The sequence below is a fragment of the Drosophila novamexicana genome, unplaced genomic scaffold (assembly GCF_003285875.2).
Source record: "Drosophila novamexicana strain 15010-1031.04,08,12 unplaced genomic scaffold, DnovRS2.1 tig00000193-arrow-pilon, whole genome shotgun sequence".
Taxonomy (NCBI): Eukaryota; Metazoa; Arthropoda; class Insecta; order Diptera; family Drosophilidae; genus Drosophila; species Drosophila novamexicana.
In genome coordinates this window covers 4,647,177-4,664,747 of record NW_020824787.1, presented here as the reverse complement: position 1 = coordinate 4,664,747, position 17,571 = coordinate 4,647,177, and the positions used below count along the sequence as shown (strand labels likewise).

The 17,571-nt window shown below is 37.7% G+C and overlaps 1 protein-coding gene across 1 annotated transcript; it reads right to left on the bottom strand.

Annotated features, from left to right (window-relative positions):
- Positions 1-8,969: 8,969 nt before the first annotated feature.
- LOC115758919 (protein YIPF5) lies at positions 8,970-17,317 on the bottom strand. Its single transcript, XM_030699718.1, has 6 exons — positions 17,156-17,317; positions 16,872-17,086; positions 16,773-16,807; positions 14,113-14,223; positions 13,833-14,017; positions 8,970-9,429 (listed from the first exon to the last, which is right to left on the bottom strand). Exons 1-6 carry the CDS (start codon positions 17,245-17,247, stop codon positions 9,267-9,269), a joined length of 801 nt encoding a protein of 266 aa, XP_030555578.1. The 5' UTR covers positions 17,248-17,317; the 3' UTR covers positions 8,970-9,266.
- Positions 17,318-17,571: the final 254 nt, after the last annotated feature.

The window sequence follows — 17,571 nt, the reverse complement described above, 5'->3', positions numbered from 1 at the left end:
ATATAGAGGCTAAACCATGAACAAAAAGCCAAACCTTTTGAAATTCGGTTGAGTTTTGACCGAGTTATGGGGGTGGGAAATATTGACCCATGTCTATATGGGATATTTGAGGGCATCATTTTGACATGAATTATGACCAAAAATAATGTTGCCAGATTTGGATGCAGAATTGATATAGAGGCCAAACCATGAACAAAAAGCCAAACCTTTTGAAATTCGGTTGAGTTTTGACCGAGTTATGGGGGTGGGAAATATTGACCCATGTCTATATGGGATATTTGAGGGCATCATTTAGACATGAATTATGACCAAAAATAATGTTGCCAGATTTGGATGCAGAATTGATATAGAGGCCAAACCATGAACAAAAAGCCAAACCTTTTGAAAATCGGTTGAGTTTTGACCGAGTTATGGGGGTGGGAAATATTGACCCATGTCAATTAGGATATTAGAGGGTACCATTTTGACATGAATTTTCACCAAAAATAATGTTGCCAGATTTGGATGCAGAATTGATATAGAGGCCAAACCATGAACAGAAAGCCAAACCTTTTGAAAATCGGTTGAGTTTTGACCGAGTTATGGGGGTGGGAAATATTGATCCATGTCTATATGGGATATTTGAGGGCATCATTTTGACATGAATTATGACCAGAAATAATGTTGCCAGATTTGGATGCAGAATTGATATAGAGGCCAAACCATGAACAAAAAGCCAAACCTTTTGAAATTCGGTTGAGTCTTGACCGAGTTATGGGGGTGGGAAATATTGAGCTATGTCTATATAGGATAGTTGAGGGCATCATTTTGACATGAATTTTGACCAAATATAATGTTGCCAGATTTGGATGCAGAATTGATATAGAGGCCAAACCATGAACAAAAAGCCAAACCTTTTGAAATTCGGTTGAGTTTTGACCGAGTTATGGGGGTGGGAAATATTGACCTATGTCTATATAGGATATTAGAGGGTACCATTTTGACATGAATTTTCACCAAAAATAATGTTGCCAGATTTGGCTGCAGAATTGATATAGAGGCCAAACCATTAACAAAAAGCCAAACCTTTTGAAAATCGGTTGAGTTTTGGCCGAGTTATGGGGGTAAGAAATATTGACCCATGTCTATATAGGATAGTTGAGGGCATCATTTTGACATGAATTTTGACCAAATATAATGTTGCCAGATTTGGATGCAGAATTGATATAGAGGCCAAACCATGAACAAAAAGCCAAACCTTTTGAAAATCGGTTGAGTTTTGACCGAGTTATGGGGGTGGGAAATATTGACCTATGTCTATATAGGATATTAGAGGGTACCATTTTGACATGAATTTTGACCAAAAATAATGTTGCCAGATTTGGCTGCAGAATTGATATAGAGGCCAAACCATGAACAGAAAGCCAAACCTTTTGAAAATCGGTTGAGTTTTGACCGAGTTATGGGGGTGGGAAATATTGACCCATGTCTATATGGGATATTTGAGGGCATCATTTTGACATGAATTATGACCAAAAATAATGTTACCAGATTTGGATACAGAATTGATATAGAGGCCAAACCATGAACAAAAAGCCAAACCTTTTGAAATTCGGTTGAGTTTTGGCCGAGTTATGGGGGTGGGAAATATTGACCTATGTCTATATAGGATATTAGATATTAGGGTACCATTTTGACATGAATTTTGACCAAAAATAATGTTGCCAGATTTGGCTGCAGAATTGATATAGAGGCCAAACCATGAACAGAAAGCCAAACCTTTTGAAAATCGGTTGAGTTTTGACCGAGTTATGGGGGTGGGAAATATTGACCCATGTCTATATGGGATAGTTGAGGGCATCATTTTGACATGAATTTTGACCAAATATAATGTTGCCAGATTTGGATGCAGAATTGATATAGAGGCCAAACCATGAACAAAAAGCCAAACCTTTTGAAATTCGGTTGAGTTTTGACCGAGTTATGGGGGTGGGAAATATTGACCTATGTCTATATAGGATATTAGAGGGTACCATTTTGACATGAATTTTGACCAAAAATAATGTTGCCAGATTTGGCTGCAGAATTAATATAGAGGCCAAACCATGAACAGAAAGCCAAACCTTTTGAAAATCGGTTGAGTTTTGACCGAGTTATGGGGGTGGGAAATATTGACCCATGTCTATATGGGATATTTGAGGGCATCATTTTGACATGAATTATGACCAAAAATAATGTTGCCAGATTTGGATGCAGAATTGATATAGAGGCCAAACCATGAACAAAAAGCCAAACCTTTTGAAAATCGGTTGAGTTTTGACCGAGTTATGGGGGTGGGAAATATTGACCTATGTCTATATAGGATATTAGAGGGTACCATTTTGACATGAATTTTGACCAAAAATAATGTTGCCAGATTTGGCTGCAGAATTGATATAGAGGCCAAACCATGAACAGAAAGCCAAACCTTTTGAAAATCGGTTGAGTTTTGACCGAGTTATGGGGGTGGGAAATATTGACCCATGTCTATATGGGATATTTGAGGGCATCATTTTGACATGAATTATGACCAAAAATAATGTTGCCAGATTTGGATGCAGAATTGATATAGAGGCCAAACCATGAACAGAAAGCCAAACCTTTTGAAATTCGGTTGAGTTTTGACCGAGTTATGGGGGTGGGAAATATTGACCTATGTCTATATAGGATATTAGAGGGTACCATTTTGACATGAATTTTGACCAAAAATAATGTTGCCAGATTTGGCTGCAGAATTGATATAGAGGCCAAACCATGAACAGAAAGCCAAACCTTTTGAAAATCGGTTGAGTTTTGACCGAGTTATGGGGGTGGGAAATATTGACCCATGTCTATATGGGATATTTGAGGGCATCATTTTGACATGAATTATGACCAAAAATAATGTTGCCAGATTTGGATGCAGAATTGATATAGAGGCCAAACCATGAACAAAAAGCCAAACCTTTTGATATTCGGTTGAGTCTTGACCGAGTTATGGGGGTGGGAAATATTGACCTATGTCTATATAGGATATTAGAGGGTACCATTTTGACATGAATTTTCACCAAAAAATAATGTTGCCAGATTTGGATGCAGAATTGATATAGAGGCCAAACCATGAACAAAAAGCCAAACCTTTTGAAAATCGGTTGAGTTTTGACCGAGTTATGGGGGTGGGAAATATTGACCTATGTTTATATAGGATATTAGAGGGTACCATTTTGACATGAATTTTGACCAAAAATAATGTTGCCAGATTTGGCTGCAGAATTGATATATTGGCCAAACCATGAACAGAAAGCCAAACCTTTTGAAAATCGGTTGAGTTTTGACCGAGTTATGGGGGTGGGAAATATTGACCCATGTCTATATGGGATATTTGAGGGCATCATTTTGACATGAATTATGACCAAAAATAATGTAGCCAGATTTGGATGCAGAATTGATATAGAGGCCAAACCATGAACAGAAAGCCAAACCTTTTGAAAATCGGTTGAGTTTTGACCGAGTTATGGGGGCGGGAAATATTGACCCATGTCTATATGGGATATTTGAGGGCATCATTTTGACATGAATTATGACCAGAAATAATGTTGCCAGATTTGGATGCAGAATTGATATAGAGGCCAAACCATGAACAAAAAGCCAAACCTTTTGAAATTCGGTTGAGTTTTGACCGAGTTATGGGGGTGGGAAATATTGACCTATGTCTATATAGGATATTAGAGGGTACCATTTTGACATGAATTATGACCAAAAATAATGTTGCCAGATTTGGCTGCAGAATTGATATATTGGCCAAACCATGAACAGAAAGCCAAACCTTTTGAAAATCGGTTGAGTTTTGACCGAGTTATGGGGGCGGGAAATATTGACCCATGTCTATATGGGATATTTGAGGGCATCATTTTGACATGAATTATGACCAAAAATAATGTTGCCAGATTTGGATGTGAATTGATATAGAGGCCAAACCATGAACAAAAAGCCAAACCTTTTGAAATTCGGTTGAGTTTTGACCGAGTTATGGGGGTGGGAAATATTGACCTATGTCTATATAGGATATTAGAGGGTACCATTTTGACATGAATTTTCACCAAAAAATAATGTTGCCAGATTTGGATGCAGAATTGATATAGAGGCCAAACCATGAACAAAAAGCCAAACCTTTTGAAATTCGATTGAGTTTTGACCGAGTTATGGGGGTGGGAAATATTGACCTATGTCTATATAGGATATTAGAGGGTACCATTTTGACATAAATTTTCACCAAAAAATAATGTTGCCAGATTTGGATGCAGAATTGATATAGAGGCCAAACCATGAACAAAAAGCCAAACCTTTTGAAATTCGGTTGAGTTTTGACCGAGTTATGGGGGTGGGAAATATTGACCTATGTCTATATAGGATATTAGAGGGTACCATTTTGACATGAATTATGACCAAAAATAATGTTGCCAGATTTGGATGCAGAATTGATATAGAGGCCAAACCATGAACAAAAAGCCAAACCTTTTGAAAATCGGTTGAGTTTTGACCGAGTTATGGGGGTGGGAAATATTGACCTATGTCTATATAGGATATTAGAGGGTACCATTTTGACATGAATTTTCACCAAAAAATAATGTTGCCAGATTTGGATGCAGAATTGATATAGAGGCCAAACCATGAACAAAAAGCCAAACCTTTTGAAAATCGGTTGAGTTTTGACCGAGTTATGGGGGTGGGAAATATTGACCCATGTCTATATAGGATATTCGAGGGTACCATTTTGACATGAATTTTGACCTAAAATAATGTTGCCAGATTTGGATGCAGAATTGATATAGAGGCCAAACCATGAACAGAAAGCCAAACCTTTTGAAAATCGGTTGAGTTTTGACCGAGTTATGGGGGTGAGAAATATTGACCCATGTCTATATAGGATATTTGAGGGCATCATTTTGACATGAATTATGACCAAAAATAATGTTGCCAGATTTGGATGCAGAATTGATATAGAGGCCAAACCATGAACAAAAAGCCAAACCTTTTGAAAATCGGTTGAGTTTTGACCGAGTTATGGGGGTAAGAAATATTGACCCATGTCTATATAGGATATTTGAGGGTACCATTTTGACATGAATTTTGACCAAAAATAATGTTGCCAGATTTGGATGCAGAATTGATATAGAGGCCAAACCATGAACAAAAAGCCAAACCTTTTGAAAATCGGTTGAGTTTTGCCCGAGTTATGGGGGTGGGAAATATTGACCCATGTCTATATAGGATATTTGAGGGCATCATATTGACATGAATTTTGACCAAAAATAATGTTGCCAGATTTGGATGCAGAATTGATAATGAGGCCAAACCATTAACAAAAAGCCAAACCTTTTGAAAATCGGTTGAGTTTTGGCCGAGTTATGGGGGTAAGAAATATTGACCCATGTCTATATAGGATATTTGAGGGCATCATTTTGACATGAATTTTGACCGAAAATAATGTTGCCAGATTTGGATGCAGAATTGATATAGAGGCCAAACCATAAACAAAAAGCCAAACCTTTTGAAATTCGGTTGAGTTTTGACCGAGTTATGGGGGTGGGAAATATTGACCTATGTCTATATAGGATATTAGAGGGTACCATTTTGACATGAATTTTCACCAAAAATAATGTTGCCAGATTTGGATGCAGTATTGATATAGAGGCCAAACCATTAACAAAAAGCCAAACCTTTTGAAAATCGGTTGAGTTTTGACCGAGTTATTGGGGGTAAGAAATATTGAAATATTGTTCAAAATTCATGTCAAAATGGTACCCTCAAATATCCTATATAGACGTGGGTCAATATTTCTTACCCCCATAACTTGGTCAAAACTCAACCGAATTTCAAAAGGTTTGGCTTTTTGTTCATGGTTTGGCATCTATATCAATTCTGCATCAAAATCTGGCAACATTATTTTTGGTCATTATTCATGTCAAAATGATGCCCTCAAATATCCTATATAGACATGGGTCAATATTTCCCACACCCATAACTCGGTCAAAACTCAACCGATTTTCAAAAGGTTTGGCTTTTTGTTCATGGTTTGGCCTCTATATCAATTCTGCATCCAAATCTGGCAACATTATTTTTCGTCAAAATTCATGTCAAAATGGTACCCTCAAATATACTATTTAGACATGGGTCAATATTTCCCACAGCCATAACTCGGTCAAAACTCAACCGAATTTCAAAAGGTTTGGCTTTTTGTTCATGGTTTGGCCTCTATATCAATTCTGCATCCAAATCTGGGAACATTATTTTTCGTCAAAATTCATGTCAAAATGGTACCCTCAAATATACTATTTAGACATGGGTCAATATTTCCCACAGCCATAACTCGGTCAAAACTCAACCGAATTTCAAAAGGTTTGGCTTTTTGTTCATGGTTTGGCCTCTATATCAATTCTGCATCCAAATCTGGCAACATTATTTTTGGTTAAAATTCATGTCAAAATGGTACCCTCAAATATACTATTTAGACATGGGTCAATATTTCCCACAGCCATAACTCGGTCAAAACTCAACCGAATTTCAAAAGGTTTGGCTTTTTGTTCATGGTTTGGCCTCTATATCAATTCTGCATCCAAATCTGGCAACATTATTTTTCGTCAAAATTCATGTCAAAATGGTACCCTCAAATATACTATTTAGACATGGGTCAATATTTCCCACAGCCATAACTCGGTCAAAACTCAACCGAATTTCAAAAGGTTTGGCTTTTTGTTCATGGTTTGGCCTCTATATCAATTCTGCATCCAAATCTGGCAACATTATTTTTGGTTAAAATTCATGTCAAAATGGTACCCTCTAGTATCCTATATAGACATAGGTCAATATTTCCCACCCCCATAACTCGGTCAAAACTCAACCGAATTTCAAAAGGTTTGGCTTTTTGTTCATGGTTTGGCCTCTATATCAATTCTGCATCCAACTCTGGCAACATTATTTTTCGTCAAAATTCATGTCAAAATGGTACCCTCTAATATCCTATATAGACATGGGTCAATATTTCTTACCTCCATAACTCGGTCAAAACTCAACCGAATATCAAAAGGTTTGGCTTTTTGTTCATGGTTTGGCCTCTATATCAATTCTGCATCCAAATCTGGCAACATTATTTTTCGTCAAAATTCATGTCAAAATGGTACCCTCAAATATCCTATATAGACATGGGTCAATATTTCCCACCCCCTTAACTCGGTCAAAACTCAACCGATTTTCAAAAGGTTTGGCTTTTTGTTCATGGTTTGGCCTCTATATCAATTCTGCATCCAAATCTGGCAACATTATTTTTGGTTAAAATTCATGTCAAAATGGTACCCTCTAGTATCCTATATAGACATAGGTCAATATTTCCCACCCCCATTACTCGGTCAAAACTCAACCAAATTTCAAAAGGTTTGGCTTTTTGTTCATGGTTTGGCCTCTATATCAATTCTGCATCCAAATCTGGCAACATTATTTTTCGTCAAAATTCATGTCAAAATGGTACCCTCAAATATACTATTTAGACATGGGTCAATATTTCCCACAGCCATAACTCGGTCAAAACTCAACCGAATTTCAAAAGGTTTGGCTTTTTGTTCATGGTTTGGCCTCTATATCAATTCTGCATCCAAATCTGGCAACATTATTTTTGGTTAAAATTCATGTCAAAATGGTACCCTCTAGTATCCTATATAGACATAGGTCAATATTTCCCACCCCCATTACTCGGTCAAAACTCAACCGAATTTCAAAAGGTTTGGCTTTTTGTTCATGGTTTGGCCTCTATATCAATTCTGCATCCAACTCTGGCAACATTATTTTTCGTCAAAATTCATGTCAAAATGGTACCCTCAAATATCCTATATAGACATGGGTCAATATTTCCCACCCCCATAACTCGGTCAAAACTCAACCGATTTTCAAAAGGTTTGGCTTTTTGTTCATGGCTTGGCCTCTATATCAATTCTGCATCCAAATCTGGCAACATTATTTTTGGTCAAAATTCATGTCAAAATGGTACCCTCAAATATCCTATATAGACATGGGTCAATATTTCCCACCCCCTTAACTCGGTCAAAACTCAACCGATTTTCAAAAGGTTTGGCTTTTTGTTCATGGTTTGGCCTCTATATCAATTCTGCATCCAAATTTGGCAACATTTTTTTTGTTCAAAATTCATGTGAAAATGGTACTCTTAAATATCCTATAATAGGTAAAAATTTCCCAACCCCACAACCCCACACAACCTCATCCGATTTTCACGAGATTTGGCTCTTTGTTTTTCTATTTTATATGTACCACGGCCAATGCCGGATTATACCCGCCAGTATTCTAAAAAGGAACAAACTAAAACGTTATATAGCCATCCGATCTGAATTTTTCCGACTTAGTATACCAGTATATTATATATAAATATATGATTGTGTTAAATATTAAAATAACCTTATTTTATACTTAACTTAAATTACTAAAATATACATATATATATCTCTTTTAATATGCATCGAGTATTATTATAATATTTAATATTAATATTTAAGACAACTGAAATGATCAGACTTTTGACATCTGAAATACTCTGACCAAGAATTTTTAAAAATAAACAAAACCATTCTATATCCTTATAATAAACTTTATTCAACGTATTCAAAAATTAAAATATATTATTCAAAGGCCTCGCGAGCGAATATAACATTTACCAATCAAGTGGAACCCACAACTTACTGACTCCAGCTTAAATGTTGTATTATCATTATTTTTTGTCGAGCACTTTTAAAACTTCATTCAGTCCGAATACGCTTTTTAAGGATGCCAGCAAATTAAAACTTTAATCTGTATGAAAGATTCTCCACCGATAGCCCAGTAATAAAAAAAAATAAACCAATTACAATTTGTTAACATTTTTTCTCAATCAAATTTATTACGAGGCCATGATAAAAAAAAAAAAAGTGAATGAAGAGAGATGAAAAGCACATGAAAAACAAATCTGCAATCGGCGCTTATTTTCTTAAAATATTATCATGTCTATAGCCATGTGTACGTATGTTTTGTGTGCATGTGTGTGTTTGTAAGTGAGTGTGTGGCTGTGGGCAGGACAATTAAAACCATGCCACAATATTGCAACACACACACACAGATACAGACACAGACGCAGCCGAGTCACAGATACAGAAACACGACACACACACACACACACAGACAGCCGTAGACACACGGTTATAGCAAACGTGGGTATGCCTCGGGGCGGCCTAGTAAATGGTAATCAACGCAAATCCTCCATAGAGCACCGCACACGGATAGGCAATCAGCAGCTGTTGATGGTCCATGGAGAATGCCGTGGCGAATAGTTTCGAGGCCGATATGGCACACCAGAGTATGGAGATGCCGCTCACAATTAGGCCGAGTGTGCCCCTGCAAAGCGCAAAGAGATTTAGAAAGAGACGACGAGTTGGCGGGCGGAAGGGGAAAAAAATTGAGAGAAAAGCAAAGAGAAACATTGGCGGTAAAATCAATAAACAATGCATATGCATGACGCAAACGGGAAAGAGTATACGCTGAGTGTTTGCCATAAAAAAATTTCAAAGACTATGCGAGTGTGTGTGTGTGTGTGTGTGCGAGCGCGTGTGCGTGTGCGTACATGATGTGTCTGTGTATTTTATGAATGAATGAGCAGGGCAAACAAAGACAGCAGGCGCTGTGCAAAGGATGTACAAACACAGCCCAACTACAAAGCCTCAAGTGAAAGAAAAAGAGAATTGAAAAATGAAATACTCGCATATCTGAACTACGCGCAGGAACTTAAAGGATAGCCTAGAACACGTAACTACTCTACATAGAGACTAAGTCCGATACTAGCAGCTGTATTATTAAATAACAAGAATATTCCTTGTATTAAACTGAACACAATGATCATAGAAACGATAAAGTAAGCGTATCTTCGATACACCGAAGATGAAATACCCTTGTAGACATTTTCTATTTGCAGTGAGAATTGTGAAACTCGTTAATGTTGAGTTTGAAAAATATAACTTAATAAAAAAAAAGAATGAACTTTGTTAAGTAACAACTAGCCAAGCGACATACGCTTAAAAGAAATCACCCGCAGACGACGTTGCTGACACGTCAAGCAGAGTGCCTTCCAGGACGTTCCTGCAGCTAAGTAACTTCTGTTCCATTGCTTAACTATTTGACATCTCAACCAAATTAAAATCGATTTAGCTTTTAGAGAGCTTTCTAGAAAGAGGTTTTTAACATAATCTGACCAACAAACTGTACAATATACACAGTATATAAATAATTGCAATGCTTTCAAAGGGTCGTAACAACAATCACAGCAATTCACAATATGTATGACCCAATGCAAAGGCCGCTCTGTTCCATTTAATGGATTGCCTTTCTCTTCTATTTTGTTTTTTTTTTTATTTTTGTTGCGGTCGCCTCAGCGCCTGAGGTCACCTGGTCCCAAAACTGTCGCCATTCGCTTTCATCTAAAAAACCTATTCATAACCTGAACCCTAACCCATACACGGGGCACTGTTTAAATTTCCCTTTTCAATACCCTGTCCCCGGTTTTTGGGCACAATGTTGAAGCTAACATGGGTTGGAACCATCAAATTTAGTACATAGCATTGATACAGCACAGGGTATCTGCTAGTCGAGCACACCCGGCTAGAGATAGCTGTTGCTTTTCTGTGGTGCTTTCTCCCCCTAAGCCCTCAAATATCATCTCGTTGTTATTGATTGTGGAGTTTACAAGAGTTGCTACCATTAAATGTAGTATATAGTATTGAGCACAGGGTATCTGATAGTCGATCCTGTTAATGTTAAGAGGAACATTTCCTCTGCCTATTTGCCCAACTATCGTCACACTCCTCGTTGTTGTTCACAAAGAAGAGCTGGAACTATCAAATTAAGCATATAGTGTAGATACAGCACTGGGTATCTGTTAGTCGAGCATACCCGACTAGCGATATTTGTTGCTATTCTGTGTTGTTTCTCTGTTGTCAGTTCCCCAAGCATTGTTGATTGTGGCAAGTGATTTTTGGCTTAGCCTAAACGGACCTAGTACGCAGGGCCTTGCGACTAAAACCAATCCAACCAATGCTGTGAGCTACCATCCCCCCGCCCCAACGCACCAAGGCACCTGCCCCATCAACCCAACCCAAGCCAACCCCTCTACACACAGTGCCAACTGCTGTCTGTGTAATTTTTGTGCACTTTTGCATCACCAAACAAACTCAATTAAAAAGTCTGTCTAAAAAAATCGCAAAAATATTTACTGTAAACTTGCTGGGCGAGGGGGTGGTTGGGGCTATTTGGTACGAGTACGCGGGGTGTCCAGTTACGAGTCCGAGTATATGAACATCAACAGACGCTGGCACATACACACACCCATCCACCCAACACACACACACACAGCAAACACGCACAAAGTGCAGGCGTTTAAAACCAACAAATAAAAAATGCAAGCAAACGGCCAACCAAATGGCAATTGGGCAGCTTCAGCAAAGAAAAAAAAAAGGGAAGGGAGTAAGCGGGGCAGAAGGGCTGCTGGGTGTTGGGCGGGGTTGGGGTTGGGGTTGGGGTGGACAAAGCGCTGCTGGTGTCGAGCAAGTTCGGGCAATAGTTGCTTTTCGTGCTAGCGCCAGTTCAAATTATGACGTGCCAGAGTTCTGGCCAAAGGCTCGATTGGGCTCTGGACGGGCTGGTTGGGTTGGAGGGGGGCGCGACGCTGCATACGGGTTTTGGGCACAGTGCACGCAACATTTGCGTGATGCTCTCGGCGCAAAAAAATGCGAGCAAAAGCGCAGTAGTCGGCTATGAACGACTAGAAGATACGCCCTATTCAGTTCAAGGTTAGCGCTAGAATAGTTCCGAATTTTTTGATTGAGTTTCTTCTTCAAAAGGGTCACACTGTACGGAATTTGAATTCTTCGGAGTTTATAGTCCGATCTTTAGGAAATTTTAAGGAAATTTAGAGTTTCAATATGACATTCAAGCATGTGTATATACCAAAGCCCAGACTATAACTCCTAAAGTATACTAAACGAAAACCTAAACATTTAAGTTGGAATCTGTTGAACTTCTAGATAGGTCAAAAACCCCAACATGACGGATGTTCATGGTAAAACAGGAAATGTTTTCGATAATTTAAAATACATTTTATCTGCATAGGAGAATCTACGCCCCAAACTGAATGCCTCCCGATCTTACATCATCTGAGATCCAGGTGTCCAGATCGCATACGCTATTGATGCTGCTTAAGAATGGAATCTAGGATGTCTTACGCTGCCTGTTACATACTGCAACACACAATCATAATACCTGCCTTTAGCCATTTTCAATGGGTACAGGGTATAAAAAGGCAAACTAGCGACTATACATACACCAAGTGCTGAACATATATTTGAAAAGGAAAATACGTGCCCGACTCTGGATATCCGGACACGGCACATCACCCGCTTACTGTGTCTTTCTCACACACACAAACACAAACACACGCACACCCACACACCCACACACCCACACACAAGGACACACACACACTTCATCTCTTTGCTCTCCTTTTTCTGTGGCCTTCTCCACTTGCGAAGTGGCGCGAAAATTAAACGGCGCATAGCTGGGCGCTTGGCTGAATACTTTTTTCTTTCTTTCTATTTTTTTTTTGGCCCCAAAGTGCACTAAAAGCGCAAATTAAGTTGCCAGTTTTTTGTGCAGCGCCCTCAGAACAAAATTAAAAACCTGTGTTCTACATACGTTCGTACACACGCACACACACACATAATTAACACAAGTTGAAGAATATTACAGACCAAAACCAAACAAATTTGTTATTTACTTTTTAGCCACGTTTTAGCTTTTTTCAAAATAAAAAAAAATAAAAAATAAACTGTTAAATATTTATCTATTCATGATATGCAGATTGTTCTATATCTATAATATGAATACTAAATTGTTTACTAATTGTTCCCGTTTGCGAAGGTTTTTATCCTAAAATTTATAAAATCAGGGAAGTAAAGAAATCTTCGGCATGCCGAAATAAATTCAAAATTTTAACTTTACAATCAATAAAGTAATCTGAGGTCGATAAAATTTTTTATAACTATATGGATATATCATAATATATAGAGCTTGCTTTACAATAATGTAATCAATATAATTTTATCAAATTGGAGACATTTTCAAAGACGTTATCTTCGGAAAATTAATAAAAAAATAAAAATTGGGCAATAGAAACATAAAACGAAATAACATCAATTTGATTTTACATGTTGGGATATTAGTGAGCCAATTAAGTTTAGTATAAGAAAGGAACATTCGAAAAACATATGCATATCTATCTATCCGTATAAAATCCTTTGCGTATCGGATTTCAAAGGGACCATTAAAAACACATATTGGATTGTTGGGTTTTTACGCTCTTTGAGTTGTCTGAAAAACATGTGTATTTCTAGTTATGGCGAGTATCTAGCAGGTGGCAAGCATCTTAAAACCCCCGAGTCTAATCCCGAATATTCAATTCAACGATGAACTCATGGATTCAGTTTGTAAACAATCAGACTAGAGATATTCAAGTTCCAATAATCAAACAAAACTAAGTAGTTGAACGTGCTGCAGTCGCAGCTGGACTGACTTAGCCAAAGTTTGTAATTACGGCCCGGCACACAATGCATTGGCAACTTTTCAATTAAAAACATAAATACAAATCGGAAGGGAGCAAACGGAGGAGGAGAAGGAGGAGGAGCTGTCGATGTGGCTGATGATTGGATGGGTGGGTGTAGAAAAGCCAGCCAGTTGTGTCAACAATTACTTACTGAATGGTGATTAAAATGTTGATGCCCGACAGCACGACCATGGGCAGCAGACAATAGCCCAGCACGGAGGCAACGGCGCCAAAGGTCACTTGCGAGCGTGTGACCATCAATGACAGCAGACAGTAGAAAAATATGCAGCCCATGACGCCAATGCCATAGATGTATGAGAAGGTAACCTTGCCGCTCTGTAAGAATATAAGAAATAAAAGGAAACATAGGGAGCATAAACCAATCAATGCATAGGCATAAGGAAATGAGAGTCCTTTCGGGTTGTACCCACCAGCAGGAGAATGCCGCCCAGTGTGAGACAGAATACCAATGGTCCGGCCATGTCCGTGTCCTGGAGTATTTGTTGGTCTGTGCCGCGCAAAGGATTCAGCACGGCCAGCGTCTAAAACAAAAGAGTGTGCGTGCAGTTGGTAGATTGTAATTCAAGGAAAATGTTATTAAAATTACAACTAGTGAAGGATTTCAACGCCGACCGGGGACAGCCAGACCGCCATCATCATTCACAACCTGCGGCAGGACACGACACAATTCATTTGTTCGCACACACACACAACGGCCATAAAACGCAGTTTCGCTTGTGTGTGTGTGTGTGTGTGTGTTTGTGTGTTGGTGTGTACTCGCAGTGAAATTTGAAAAATGGAAATTGATGATAAATGATATTGCTGACCAGCCAGCGGAGCAGCGAACGAGCCTGTCAACATGTTTGACGCACGAGAGTTTAGACCACGAGGCCAGAAATAAATGAAACAACCGACTGCCAACCAAAACAATCGCCATTTACTGGCAAAAACACTTGTGCCCTGAGCTCAATTCAGTTGACTTTAAGCCTTGGCATACGTTTATCAATAGGCACCTTTTCATGACCCGGCAATGAATTCGATATAATTTTATCATTAAATGCGATTTGAAGTTGAAATCGTTGCATTCAATGTTTCGATTTCTATTAATATTGTAATCTTCACTTCCTTTTCAAATCAAATATTTGAAATAATTGTTTTTGATTTAAATTTGAAATATGTCTATTTACGAGGGGAATATTACAAAAATTATTTAAACTGTTTTTACAAAGGATAACAATAATGTATAAAATTTAAATAAAATTTGTTTTTTCAAAAAAAGTATATCTTAAAATCGATATAGAGTAATATATCAGAGGTTTACAGATGTTTCGAGAAGAGTTTTCTTATCGAAAGCTTTGAATAAAAATATAGTTTTCTTTTTGGTCATACAATATAATAAATATATTAATTTCTATAGGGCAATGGCATTGTTTATATTTTTTTTAATTCACTTTTTGAGAAACGTAAAAAAAATTCTTTAAAATAAGGGGTAAAAACTAAGAATTTGAGTTTGCCGCCTCATAAAATCAGAAAAGATTCTGGATGCTTATGATTCTTGGCGAAGCTAGCATTATCTACTTAATAAAAGTGAAATACACCAAAAAATGTAGTTAGGGTCGAACGTTCCGGGTTCAATTACAATTAAAGTTTGCAGCAACAAAAATATAGATATATTATTTTTTGTCATACAAAAACATTATTATAATAATTTTAATAGGCCATTTTAAATGTGTTTAAAATGATAAAGGAAATCCTTAAAAAATATATCAAACATAATTTTTCTCATAGAGAGTTTTCTCATGCACTTAAAATGGCTATTCACAAATTATTCGAAATATTTCAGATCTTACGAAAATTTTAATGTGCGAGTGAGACCTGCATTTGGATGCTGTAGAATATTCGATCGCTAGCATTATCTTGTTAATAGAACAGAAATAAGTAGTAAGAGATTTCAACTCTCTTAAATTTAACAAAATGTTATCAACAAATTCTTTTCTCTGTCTTTTAAATGTTAAGCCAAAGAGAGCTTAAGAAAGTCAATTATGGTGACCATTTAACTCTGGAAACTGGAATTTAAATGTTAATCCTTGTTGAGCATTAAGCCATTATAAAAACAGTTAGACCCATATTAAAACGATCGTTTTTTTTCTCTTAATCTGTTATTGTGCGTGTGTTTTCCACTTATGTTTCCACTTGCTGCTGCATAGTTGTGTATTGTGTACAATTTAATTAGTATTTCGCTTAATTTTTATGATGGCAAAAGACTCATTAACATTTTCATTTTTCAATTAACACAAACGTAATAAATTCCACAACAAAAACGAACTAAAAAAATGGAAAAAACGCAAATTTTCACAAAAGGCAAAAAAGTGTAGAAAAGTTACATAGAGCAAAACGAAAGAAAAAGTTTAATTAAAAACACAAAAGTTTTATTTATTTAAAAAAAAAACAACACAACAACAGAGCAATGAAAAAATATGTCTTCATTAACGACAAAACAACAAGTGCAACCCAGCAACAACAATGCAAACGAGTTGAACGCAGAAAAAAAATAAAAATAACGGCTGCGAGCAAAAGCAGCGTGCAATAAATAAATACAAAAGCGAAATGCAAAAACATTTAAATTTCAATTAAAACTGAGCGCAGACCAGCGCGAAGTTGGCAGCGCTAGAAAAGCTCGGCCTAAAGTGGACACTCTTTCCGCTCTTTTGCACGAGCAGCCCGCCACCACCCCACCTCCCTTCACCATTCATTGACTCACTCTCTCTCTCTCTCTCTCTCTCTCTCTACTGCTGAACACAATTTCAACTGCAAATTAGAAAACTGAAAACAAAAGCGAAATGCGTAAGAGCAAAGGAAGAATAATGCAGTAGGTGAAGTAATTGCGCATGCAACAACAACAACAACAACAAAGGGAAGCAATCTTGAGAGCTGCCTGTGAGGCATTTCACCAGAGGGACTCGCGTAAAATATGCAATTTGCCGAGATTTAAAGTGGTCCACTTTCAAAATGATTCAAGTGCAGCCACAAAACACTCAAACCAATAGAAAAGTTAGAATTAAATTTGAATATAGAAAACAGCGGTTCCTACCTTTTGGAATATATGATTTGGATTGATGCCCAGTTCTAAAAGGAAACACATAAAAATCATGAGCCTTGGATTACTTGTGCATCTGCAAGCTGTGCTTACCCTCCAGCAGCGGTGGCTCATCCTCGAACTCGTTGCCGGTGGCGGCACCGCCGGCCGCGCCACCCTGTTTGAAAGATTTGTCCTGCGCAAAGCTGCTATCTGTGTAGGCGGTTGGATCGTAAAAGCCGCCAAGACCCGGGTTTGGTGCATTGCTGTAGGCGGCATCATAGTTCGGCGGCACCGAAGGTTGTGTGTTGTCGAAACTCTGGAAATTGCTTTGGTAAAGCGAGCGCAAGCAATTGTTAAACAAATTGAAGTGCGGGCGCGTGTCAAATACGACTTACAGTTCCTGGCCAAACTCAGGCACATCGAAATTGTAGCTAGCATCTGCTGAAGGCCCGGAGGTATAAAAATCGTTCGGCCCGAATTGCGACATGTTATAAACGTTTTAAACAATATTTAAAGTGTATATAATTTAGAAATACAGTGCAACACGTCACTGGGAACGGCTGATTACCCATTCACCGGCAACGCCAACATGTTAGGTGTCTGTTAAATGAGCAACGATGCTGTAAAATGGCTGTTAAGTCATAGTGCTGTAAAGCGCACGCGCGAATTTGGCGCGAAATTTAAATATGAACTAAAAACTTGCTGTCAATCATTTTAAAATATTTTTCAACATGGAAATGAAAAGATTTCGGATAATGGTAACATTCATAATACATTTTTATTTGCATAGCTCCATTTGTAACACGCACAC

Bases quoted from the DNA above. Each gene is read 5' to 3' on its own strand.
- LOC115758919 (XM_030699718.1), bottom strand. From the start codon at position 17,247: ATGTCGCAATTCGGGCCGAACGATTTTTATACCTCCGGGCCTTCAGCA. The intron at 17,087-17,155 runs GTAAGTCGTATT...GCTTTACCAAAG, and splicing joins CCTGAGTTTGGCCAGGAACT to CAATTTCCAGAGTTTCGACA. The intron at 14,018-14,112 runs GTGGGTACAACC...ATATTCTTACAG, and splicing joins TGGGCGGCATTCTCCTGCTG to AGCGGCAAGGTTACCTTCTC.